The 12660-nt window shown below is 35.1% G+C and overlaps 1 protein-coding gene across 1 annotated transcript in view; it reads right to left on the bottom strand.

Annotated features, from left to right (window-relative positions):
- Positions 1 to 12660, bottom strand: part of TRHDE (thyrotropin releasing hormone degrading enzyme) — a 459653-nt gene that overhangs the window by 125285 nt on the left and 321708 nt on the right. The window contains exon 7 of the mRNA XM_004007369.6: positions 9191 to 9256. Coding sequence (XP_004007418.3) covers positions 9191 to 9256 — 66 coding nt within the window. The remainder of the gene's footprint in view (positions 1 to 9190; positions 9257 to 12660) is intronic.

Genomic DNA, 12660 nt, shown 5'->3' with positions numbered 1-12660 from the left:
ATCAGAAAATCAACTCCCTTATTTTCTGAATTCCAAATCTCCAAATTTCCTGGAAGGGTTTCTCTTACAGAAGACCTGCCTTTTTACTGTCTCGAGAACCAAAGCCCGTTATCTCTTTCTTCTCCAGTGCAATCAACTTCTGTCCTGACTCCTTCCCTACCAGCCTAAAACTAGCACACCTGTCTCCCATTTTTAAAGCAAACTTTCCTTTGCCCTCTAACTACCTCCTCTGTTTTTCTGATCTCCTTCCTTGGCAAATTTTAAAAATTTTATCCTAGATACACTGTCTCTTCTTAGACATTTCCCCCCTCCCACCCTTTAACACAGTCCACTAAAGTCATTAAATATGCAAACTGCCAAAAGGAACACTTTTTAGTCTTTATTTTATTCCACCTCTCAGCTGCATTTAACCTCCTTGGTCACTTTCTTATTCTTGAAATATGTTTTTTTCTTGACATGAGTAACAGCATACCACTGGCATTCTGCCTGCCTCTTTATTCTTTCCACTGGTGACTCAGATGGTGAAGAATCTGCCCGCAATGCAGGAGACCTGGGTTCGATCCCTGGGTCGGGAAGATCCCCTGGAGAAGGCATGGCAACATACTCCAGTATCCTTGCCTGGAAAATCCCATGGACAGAGGATCCTAGCGGGGGGCTACAGTCCATGGGGTCGCAAAGAGTCGAACATGACTGATCAACTGACACTTAACTTGATACAGCCTCTTTTACTAGCACCTTCTCTTCCTTCCACCTCCAACAATATAGCCCTTCAGGACTAAGGTTCAGGCTTCCAACCCAGAAACTTCAGAATCATTCTTAGTTGCCTTTTCCTCCTCTCATACCTCACTCTTGTGGATCTCTCCTACCACACTCTTCAGCCAATCTATCCCTAGGTTCATTTCATCCTACCTTCAAAAACACTGACTCTATCTATGTCTCTATATATCTAGTGACTCTTTAAGCCTTTACCATCACTCACCCAGCTATTAAACCATCTTCCTAATTTTTTTACCTGATTCCCCTACTGGTATACTGATTGCCTCAGTCCAAATGTATTACTATAATTAGCCAAATAGTTATTTTAAGTATAAATAGAACCAGGTTGCATCCCAGTTTTAAAATTGGTGAATCACCTCCCACTGCACTCAGAATAAAACCCAACATTCCTAAGCACAGTGCGCTTTGGTATTGCGTAATTAGCTCCTGTTCTCCTATCTCTTGTCCTGACTATCTCTGCTCATCTACACTAGCTCTTTTCTTTTCTTTGAACACACCGAGTTCCTCCCTCAGCCCTTTGTGCAAGCCCTTCCATCTTCCCAGAATGATCTCCCTCAACCCCCTTTCTCATCCTTCAGACCTCAGGACACATGCTTTCTTCTCAAGAAGGATTTTCTAAACAGTCTAAAGTTGCCTGACCCACCATCTTATATATTCTATCACAACATCCTATTTTTTTCCTGCCTAGTATTTATGACACTTAGGAAATATATCTGTATTTGCCTTTTTCCTTTTTAGCATCAATCTTGTCCAAAAATATGATTCATGAGACCAGGGGGCATATCTGTTGTGTGTAGCATACCCTGAACATTTACATACTTGGTACATATCATGGTGTCTGACACTGTGTGGCCATGCAGCATGTGCGGAATAAATGAGTGACTGAACATATTTGATGGGTGAACTACATGGATCTAAAGAGAGGCAGGAAGGGAAATCATAGTTTGGTTTATTAGCACAAAGCACTAAGGGAAGGTTTTGACACTAAAATGAGCTATTGCTCTTAAGGGGGGAGGAATGATCTGTAACATAATTACAGAGACTTTGAGCAGAAGTGAAAAAGTGAGTACAAGAGACTGGTTGCAAAAGGAAATAAGATGCAGGATGACACACGGATATCCCCATTTCTTTGTGTGCTATACTAACACGGAGACTTCTCTTCCATAGACAGAAATACCAAGGTAGAGCAACATGGAATTTTGAATACATTTGAACCTTTTGTAAGATAAGTTCCAAACACATAACTTAGGATAGGTCTTTAAAGCACTCTTAAGCCACTTATTTATAACATATGGCTTTTCACAACTTAATTTTGACATTTAGATATCAAAGAAGGAAAAGAATTAGTATAAATATATTACAGTTCATTATTTCTATAACTATTTATGAATAGTTTTAACTTTAAAAAAGGAAAACTTTAATTTTTTTAAACAGTCACATGGAGAGGCAAGAGAATACATGGAAAGTTCTCAATCTCATTGTGATAAAAATACATACACTGAAATAGCAATTTTTTACTTATTAAATTGGTGAGAAATTTATTTTGCAAATAAGACACCATGTTGTTTGCTTAGTGTATTATAAAAATAGAACTTTCAAACTTTCTTTCTAAATTATGTCTTGACTTAATATCTTAGAAGAAAACATTGGTAATGTGTTTCCAGAAATATAGATTAAAAGAAAATCAAAATCAATGGATAAATATATAATTTAAAAATTATTTCAGTGTTATTTATTTTACCAGTATTGGAAAGCAATGTAAATGCTTGTCAACTAGGAAAAAAACTAAAATTATTATGTACATCTATGCCATATTACTACTACTAAACTATGATCTAGAATCATCTAGCAATTATGAAAATACGAGTTAAAAAAAATCTTCCCAACCTGGAAGGGCTTTTTTAGCATCAAAGCTTTCAATATTGCCAAATATATAGTTCTGGGCTATTACATGAACATTCTGAAAATAGAGCATAATATAAGAGAAAAAATAAAAAAGGAAACGAAACAAAACTGCTGATGCAAGAGCTAATTAGGTTAGAGGAAAATGCCCCTAAGGCAAGTTTGTTGTACCTCTGAACTAGTAATATAACCAAATGGTAATGTTTACAAGGAGAGAGTGTTTGTAGATAGGTATACATATCCAAGTATGTGCATATTTACATATTTACACAGACCAACATACACACACACACACACACACACATATATATATGTCATACATCAGTCTAATATGTCAAATCATTGCACAAATGTATTTTAAATAAAATTATCAAAAACATCATTTACAGTATAAATCCTATTAGTTAAAATGAATATAGGGCTTCTCTGGTGACTCAGATGGTAAAGAATCTGCCTGCAAAGCAGGAGACCCAGGTTCAATATCTGGGTTGGGAAGATCTGCTGGAGAAGTGAATGGCAAACCACTCCAGTATTCTTGCCTGGAGAATTCCATGGATAGGGGAGCCTGGTGGGCTACAGTCCATGGGGTCGCAAAGAGTCGGACATGACTGAGTGACTAACACTTTCACAAGATGAATATATCTTGAGCTCTTGACTAACAGGTAAAAGAAACCAGTAAGAATAAATTTCTAAGACCTCCCATTAACCTAGGTAAATGCTTGTGGGATAAACAAATAGAGATATATGTCACTACCAATGAAGGCATTTTAGTTCATGCTGTATAGTCACAGTAGTCAACTAACAACATTTATTTCAGAGGCAAAATGGTAAGAATTCAACCAGTAGCTGTATATAAGCAAATTAATTAAAACTGATGAATAGAAGTTATTTTTCTCTGATTAAAAATATGAATAGTTTTTGCTATTTATGTTTTTTAAATACTTGCTTTTTATTAGAGATAGTATTCTTGATTCTCAAATTCATAGAATCTTTCCTTAAAATTAATATTTTCTTCTCTATAGCATACTCAGTGAGTTTAGCTTTGTCGTTGGTCTTTAATAAGTTAAATGCTAATTAGGTCAAATCCAATGATTAAACATGATCAATGATGGTATTATTATCATACGGTATTGACTGAGGACAAAAAATTATCATGAAGAGTTAATTAACCTTTCTACCTATAGCATACCTAAAACTGCACAGTGATTTAAGTGAAACGGGAAAATATGAACAGAACCTGCCTATGGTCATTCAGTTTTAGATGAAGCATGATTCAGCTACCATCTGATTAAAAACACAATAGTAACTCTTCAGAAAGGAAATTAACTTTGACACACACTGTCTCTGTTCCTCTGTTATTTTCTGACTTCCCATTTATCTAAAAACTTACATGCAAGGGAGCAAACCACTGTCTCACAAACATAAGCTTTCAGTTTTCAAATAAAAATCCTGTGTACACATATTAACATGTAGCTTCCCATGGAACCCAGGTTATTGAGTATGTTGTTGCCATAACCCCTATAGCTTTGTGCTGTCATCACCTTCAGGCTATCAGAATTTTATGAGCACAACCAATAATAATGATATTTACTTCTTATCCACACCTCATTGCCTTACATTGATTTGCATAAGCAATTTCCACCTTGATAATTGGATCCAAACATCTTTTTGTAGGTTACCTTATGGAAAAGAGCAGTTAAATACTAATCAAAAGAAATCTTTCTTTATTCAACCATATTTTAAATGATATTGAATTACCTTCACTGGATGAGTAGGAAGGTGACTCACTCTCTGACGGATTTTGAAGTGTTTATATCATGTTTAACGGTGATCTTTCTTTATAATTTTAGTTCCCTGGTATTGCCTCTTAACAACGTAAAGAACAGTACTGCCAGGTTCAAATCATTAAAGCAATATTGTTTTGTTTCAAAATAAAAAAGAAAAGAAAAAAACAGTAGTAGTATGTACTAATTATTTTTAATAGCTACTGAGTCAATGTTATCTGAGAATGTCAAAATTAAAATTATACCTTTATTCTTTTATTTCTAAAAACTCAAAGAAAAATTATAAAAAATGTAACTAGGGAGATGAAAACAAGTAAAAATCAACTGAGAAAGGTCAAAGTCATGTGAAGCAATTCGATCTATAAGAATCCTTCTCTGAATAATTTACTTTAAAAATAAGTCTAGGGCACTTAGGTAGGAATGAGGATTTGAGCTGTGGAAGCTTAAATTATAAAAACAAGGTAAAAGAAGCCGATCCAAATTTACTGATCATATGTTCAAACATTGTGCAAATGGGCACAAATTACTATGTGTACTTAAACTATAAGAAACCTAGGAACTTAAAGATGTGAGCGTTTCAGAAAGATTCAGCGGCTCTTGCAGTAATAGAGGCTGAGCACAAGGCGAACTAAGAAGATATCCACACAGTGCACTGAAGGCGACTGAAGAAAGGCTCCAAGGACTCTCGGTCACAGTGGTGAATTGAACAAACACATCTGATTCCACACTCTCCCAAAACCTGACTAGAACTACGTTGAATGTATGGGTGTTTTCTCTGTGATACCAAAATTTCGAAATCTAGCAGTGGTTTTCCTGACTGCTACTCCTCTAACTCTCCCAACAGGGGCAAAGCCATATAGTCTCACCATGCAGATGAGTAACTGAAGATTCAGGAACGCTAGCTAAATTCTCCCATTAAATTGAAACAGTTGTCCTAAATTAAAGTATCAAACCCAAACTGTTTAGTGACTAGCAGAAAGCCCATCATTAATTAGGAACAAGAATAATGGTTGTCAGGGGGAAAACATGGGGGGAAGGAATAGTTAGGAAGTTTGGGATGGACATGTACACACTACTATACTTAAAATGGATAACCAACAAGGACGTACTGTATAGTACATGAAACTCTGCTTAATGTTATCTGGAAGCCTGGATGGGAGGGGCGTTTGGGGGAGAAAGGATACATCTATATGTGTGGCTGAGTCCCTTTGCTGTTCACCTGAAACTGTCACAACACTGTTAATCAGTTATACCCCAACACAAAGGAAAAAGTTTTAAAAAAGAATAATTAAATGTTTCTCCCTACTTATTCCATTGCCCCTTGTGTCCCAAAATATTCCAGCAATTGTTTTGGGTAATCTACTATGGAAGAACAGTAGCTATACAGAATTGCAAAAAGATAAATATTTCTGTGTTTGAAAAAATGTATTATTTACAAGTGGCATACATAATCCACAAAGGTTCACTTCATTTGCTCTATTTCACTTTCAATTTAACCACTGAAACAAAATGGAGACTGACTTATTAATGGTGCTTGGTCGCTTCAGTCATGTCCGACTCTAATGGACTGTAGCCTATCAGACTCCCCTGTCCATAGGATTTCCCAGGCAAGAATACTGGAGTGGGTTGCCATTTCCTTGTTCAGGGGGTCTTCCTGCCCCAGGGATGGAACCTGGGTTTCCTGCATTGCAGGCAGTCTCCTACATTGCAGGTGTTCTCCTGCCCTGCAGACGGATTCTTTATCCAATGAGCCGCCTGAGAAGCCCTACGCTATCTGTTACAGTCTAAGTAGACAGAACGTGTGTTCTGTCTGTTACATACTAAAAGAAGTTTGAGGCAACTTATTTTAAAAATTATGCAAAACTTAACATTTAAGCATCACACAACATTCAAGAAATAAGGGCCAAAAAATAAGACCAAAAAATCAAGAAGATCAGACCAAGGAAAGTTGTGATTATTCATTATTAAACCATTTACCAGACATTCAGATAGCTGATCGAATGGATTATATGGATACTAGAAACAAAACTTTTCTCAAAAAGTCTTTGGAGCCCCTTTCTACTGAGGGATGTATGTATAAGTTGAAACTTGAAATATGTTGTCCAATACAAAATATTATAAAAGTTAAGAAATATGTAGCTGAATCAATACTCAGGTACTTGCTAAGTTAAATATAAACATGTGAACTCATCTACCTTTATATCATTTTTATTATATTTATTATATAAATATTACATTTTACTTTATCTATTTATATAATGTTATCATGTGTTTTTATATTTTAAATTTAATATTGCATAAATATATTGTTTTATTTATTTGTGAATGTATTTGTAAAAAAACATTTTCCTTGTTCCCAAAAGAGCTTAAGATGGATCACAAGGACTAAAAGATTCAAGAGAAACCAAGTTTTAGAAGAAACCACCATTATAATATTGTTCAGGTATGGAATATCAGGGCTAAGGTCCAAGTACTAAAAAAAATAAATAAAATGGAAATATGGAGGGAGGGAAGAAGAAAGAAAGAGAAGGATGGTGGGATGGGGGGAGAATATATGAAAAAAATAGTATTTGCAATTTAGGATGCCTACACTTGTAAATCTAACCTTGGGTCTGTGTGCAAATATAAACTTCCACCTGTCAACATAGAAATAGCCATTGTTAATATAAAAACAATTAATAGATTTTCCAGCAAAGATAAGCACTGACAGTCTAGATTAGCTCTTTCAGCAACATGCAAACCAAGATTCCCCTGGAGCTTGTGGATGGGAAATATATTAATATCAACTCTGTGACCACTCAGCACCGCGACATGAAGTGTCTGTTCAGGAGGTCATTTTCAAACCGTATCCCATGCATCTTCATGCACAAGAGATGATAATTTATCACCTAGACACTTGAATCTACTGTAAACTAATCCAAACTGCTGATGATACACTAAATCAGTTTGAGTGATGAGTATAAATAAAGCGGCAAGGAAAGTACTGAAGGATAAAGATCTATCTGATCAATGAGATGTCACAGGGAAATGAAATGCAATGTTGACAAACACAGAGTCCCTCAGTTGAAAATTAAGCAAATCAAGTACCACAGCATAAAGGCACACATTAATACAGGCTTCAAATGAAAGTTTAATATCATGGGAGTTAGAGGGTAGAGTCTAACTGTTACAGATAAAACTGGACAGACTAGGTCAGTAGAAAAGGCTGTATTCAAAACTGTTCTAGTTTGCATACCACAGAAAGTATGATAAGAAAAAGAAAAACATTGCAAAAAAAAAAAAAATCCTTTCCAGATAAGTATTGTTATTCAATCTTCCAAGAAAATCTACACACACAAATGAAAAAAATAAAATTAAATAAAAATTGTATACAGAAAGTGATTTCACATCAGCTTGCTACAAGGAAATTAAATTCAATTTGTGGAACTCTGATGAAAGCTCAGCTATTTTCCGGAACTGTATTGTCATGCTACAACTTCAGTGGGAAAAACAAAGGAGTGGGGATAAGGAAGGACGTTTCTCCAGATAGTTGATATTCATGGAGGTCACTCACAGAGGGAAAAAAAAAAAAAAAAAAGGATTTTTCTAACTATGTGATCAGAACAGAGACTTTAGTACTTGGCAAACAGATTCAGCGGAATTCAGCAATTCCAAAAGTGGCCCTAATGGAAAGAGCTGATTAAAGTAATTCCAACTCCAGCTGGAACAATTTGGTAAAAATATTTTCTAAGGAAAATTATTCTTCAAGGAACTTATATATTTTTTTCTCTTGTGTTAAGTATTTATAGCTTTCTCATAACATACTTAACTCTTGTTTTGTATTTTATCATTTAGTTTATTTTGGGTAAAGATAGAATTAGACTACTAAAACATGACCTGATCCCACATGTAGTTTATTTAAATTTCAAAATGAAAAGCTTACTGAGAAAGATAAGATTGATTGCTCTCTCTGTCTTAGCATAATTGTATTTCAGGTGAACATCAATTTACTTTAAAGGACACTTCTAAGTAGCAGAATGCATCATAAATAATTCATCAATCACAGCTGCTAGGAACATGATTTACTCCAACAGATTCAATGGAATAAAAATTCTATTTTTCTATTTTTGTGTTTGCTTTCAAGAATTTAACAATCTTCCTTTTCTAAGAATCTACTTCTAGATTCCATGTTTCATACTGTAAATGTATTATAATAAAACTGTTTCTTTTTTTCCTTCTTTATTTAAGTACTATATTTCCTAATTAAAAATGCTTTATTTGGAAAAAATAATAATCTCTGTATATCAACACTAAAACAGTAAACAACATAAAAGGCACATATCTGAAAAAGTGTTAAGAATTTCTCAAACAGTGCATAACTCCAAGAAGGCTAACAAAATTTGCTTTCATTTTATATAAACTTTTAGAAGGAAGAAAAGAGAAATAGACTTTTGTAAAATCATATATAGACTATTTAGGATCTGCTATATTTGAAAATTACTTCAATTTTAAAATGCATATTAAAGAGATTCTAAATGATATAACCTTTTGAGTTTTGTGGGTTGATAGAGAATCTTATCTTCCTTTTTCATTTGTCATATGGTAAGGCACTGCTTACCTTACTTACCTTATAGTTTCCCATAAAATTCAGCAATTTTGTATTATCGATTTCCCAAGCTGTGAAATATCTTTAAATAAACACAAGAATAAGGAAAAATGTAAAAGAAAATAGAAAACATTTTACTTACTTGCAAACCCCTTTGAAACACTGAATGGCCCATAAAATTAGCCAGCATTCTAATTAAAGCAGCACCCTGTAAGAAAGAGTATTTTTTAAAAAGAAAAGAAAAAGGTTTCAACAAGTAACATGATTCTAAAATTATTCTATATCAGTCAAAAATAGTCTTCTTCATTCATGCTGTTTTATTCTTTAAAATAATTAAGAAATAAGAGAATTATGAACACAATACTTCACTTATAGGCTACAACTGCATTTTTTGTTCAGTCAATCTAAAAGTTTTATGGATCTAAAACTGATGATTTTGAAGTAGAAGTCTCTTGGATACAATATCTCAGAGCAATAAGAAGTTGTAATTCAGGAATACTAGAAATTTTACTGAGCACCATATATGACAAAGTTAATAAAACAAGGTTCTTGTACTCACAGGTTCATAATCTAGTAAAGGTGGTACACCCATCTTATAAATAATCATATCAAAATATAGCTTTGAAGTAACATAGCTACATACTTTATCTGTAGATCAATCAAGAATCATTTAGTTATAGAAGTGGAAAGGAGGAAGTTCCAGGGAATCAGATTTCTTGGATTCAAATCCTGGTTCTGGCATTACCCTCTATGTTTACTCAGCAAAAGTATTTAACCCCTTAGTTCCTCACTTTTCTCACTTGAAAAGTACAGGCAATAATAGTCCAAATTTATATGGTTTTCCTGAAATTTAAATAAATTACTGAATGTAAGGCAATTCAAGCTGGGTTTAAAAATTAGTAACTATGATAGAAGTGTTAGCTGTCAATATTATATCAAGGTAATTATATTTATTTCCTGTGTTTTTTTTTTCCTTTTAGAGTCTTCTATAAATCCATATACAAGTAGAACATATATGAGGCTGATAAATATTTAGAGCGATAGAACAAAATACTAATGTAAGAATCTATCTCATTTTGAAAATGGTTATTACATTGTAGCACAAAATCAGTGTGAAAAGGCTGACATGTAATCAATATGAAAAATTCCAAGAATTGATGGTTAAGCCTAGATTATCACACATCTGTATGCAAAATATAAATAAGACTTGAAGAAGATATTTCAATCTGCAGCAAACTGTTTTAACTATGAAGCAGTGAATGAAAGCAGCAAAAGTTTAAAAATAAATGATAGGAAACAACACAATTCTGTAAAGCAATTATCCTTCAATTAAAAATAAATACACTTTTAAAAATCTTTAAAAAAAGAAAAAAATAAATGATAGCCTGGTTTTAAGTGAAATAAATCCCTTTATAACTACATTTCTAACTTCATACTCACTTTAAATTCATACCCATCAATAGCTAATTTCTTACCAAGTTTCTCTTTTTTATAAGAGAATCATAAGAATCCCATATAGACTCATCCGGCCTGGGGCTGGGTGGCAACAACAAGTACAGAGACACAAGAATGAATTTCCACTGTTATCAGAACTGCTCCCTGTAATTCCAGAATTTTAATGCAGTCGAGTATTCATACTCTACGAATCAGTATTACAGAAATGTCTCGAAAAAAATCAGTCATTATCACAGTTACTCCCCAAATTGGTATTTTATTCACAACTCAACAAATGATGGGTTCCCTGGACAAGAAATAGTGTTGTATGCCTTTTCTGGTATATTTTCCTTCCATAGCTTCTACTTTCTGCTCTTTCTTCTGCTTCTTACTTTGTATCTTCTGCACAGTTGTTTAAATCCATAAAGTATGAGCATCTATGATTCAATCTGGGGACCAAGTTAGAATTCCCTTTAGAACTTATCAATTCTGTTCCATGAATTTCCTTGACAAGCTCCCCTCCTATACATTCCCAATCTAATCTACCCACTCCAAGGTGGAAATTGTCAGTTCTGAAGAAAAACTAACCCTTGCCACCTGGGAAGTGAGATGGAATCTCGAGCAGTCGACGGAAAACTTTCCTCAGTACAGAACAGCCATCTTTGGATGATTTAAGTGTTTCCCTCTAGGTAATGAAGACTTGGTCTCTTGTCAGGCTATAAAAACTATCAACTTGGCATGTGCTAATGACAAGAGAGTCCTTTCAAATCATAAAGAATGTACCTGTTTTCTTGTCTGGGTTGAGCTGGAGCAGAGTACTAAAAGGAAAGAAACCCTAGGAATATATTTAATATTTTAAAATTATATACTATGGGACTCCCTCTTACGATTATATTGTATAGTTAACTTTTCAAAACTATGTTTGTCTTGCCAATTTGAATATTTTAAATTCTCCAGAGTAGCATGCATGCATTCCTCTATATTTAACTAGATTTTTCTTTCCAAAACTGAATTTTAAATATCACTATTTCATAGATCTTCACAGGCAGATGGGTTCTTCAACTGTCATCAAGCGGCCAACATATACTGAGCACCTATTCAGTTCAGTTCAGTCACTCAGTCGTGTCCGACACTTTGCGAGCCCATGAACCACAGCACGCCAGGCCTCGCTGTCCATCACCAACTCCCGGAGTTCACTCAGACTCACGTCCATCGAGTCAGTGATGCCATCCAGCCATCTCATCCTCAGTCGTCCCCTTCTCCTCCTGCCCCCAATCCCTCCCAGCATCTGAGTCTTTTCCAGTGAGTCAACTCTTCACATGAGGTGGCCAAAGTACTGGAGCTTGAGCTTCAGCATCATTCCCTCCAAAAAATCCCAGGGCTGATCTCCTTCAGAATGGACTGGTTGGATCTCCTTGCAGTCCAAGGGACTCTCAAGAGTCTTCTCCAACACCACAGTTCAAAAGCATCAATTCTTCGGCACTCAGCTTTCTTCACAGTCCAACTCTCATATCCATACATGACCACTGGAAAAACCATAGCTTTGACTAGATGGAACTTTGTTGGCAAAGTAGTATCTCTGCTTTTGAATATGCTATCTAGGTTGGTCATAACTTTCCTTCCAAGGAGTAAGTGTCTTTTAATTTCATGGCTGCAGTCACCATCTGCAGGGATTTTGGAGCCCCCAAAAATAAAGTCTGACGCTGTTTCCACTGTTTCCTCATTTATTTCCCATGAAGTGATGGGACCAGATGCCATGATCTTTATCTTCTGAATGTTGAGCTTTAAGCCAACTTTTTCACTTTCCTCTCTCACTTTCATCAAGAGGCTTTTTAGTTCCTCTTCACTTTCTGCCATAAGGGTGTTGTCATCTGCATATCTCAGGTTATTGATATTTCTCCTGGCAATCCTGATTCCAGCTTGTGCTTCTTCCAGTCCAGCGCTTCTCATGATGTACTCTGCATAGAAGTTAAATAAGCAGGGTGACAATATACAGCCTTGATGTACTCCTTTTCCTATTTGGAACCAGTCTGCTGTTCCATGTCCAGTTCTAACTGTTGCTTCCTGACCTGCATACAGATTTCTCAAGAGGCAGGTCAGGTGGTCTGTATTCCCATCTCTTTCAGAATTTTCCACAGTTTATTGTGATCCACACAGTCAAAGGCTTTGGCATAGTCA

The sequence above is a fragment of the Ovis aries genome, chromosome 3, assembly GCF_016772045.2.
Source record: "Ovis aries strain OAR_USU_Benz2616 breed Rambouillet chromosome 3, ARS-UI_Ramb_v3.0, whole genome shotgun sequence".
In the NCBI taxonomy this organism is placed as follows: domain Eukaryota; kingdom Metazoa; phylum Chordata; class Mammalia; order Artiodactyla; family Bovidae; genus Ovis; species Ovis aries.
This window is presented reverse-complemented; position numbering and strand designations above follow the sequence as displayed.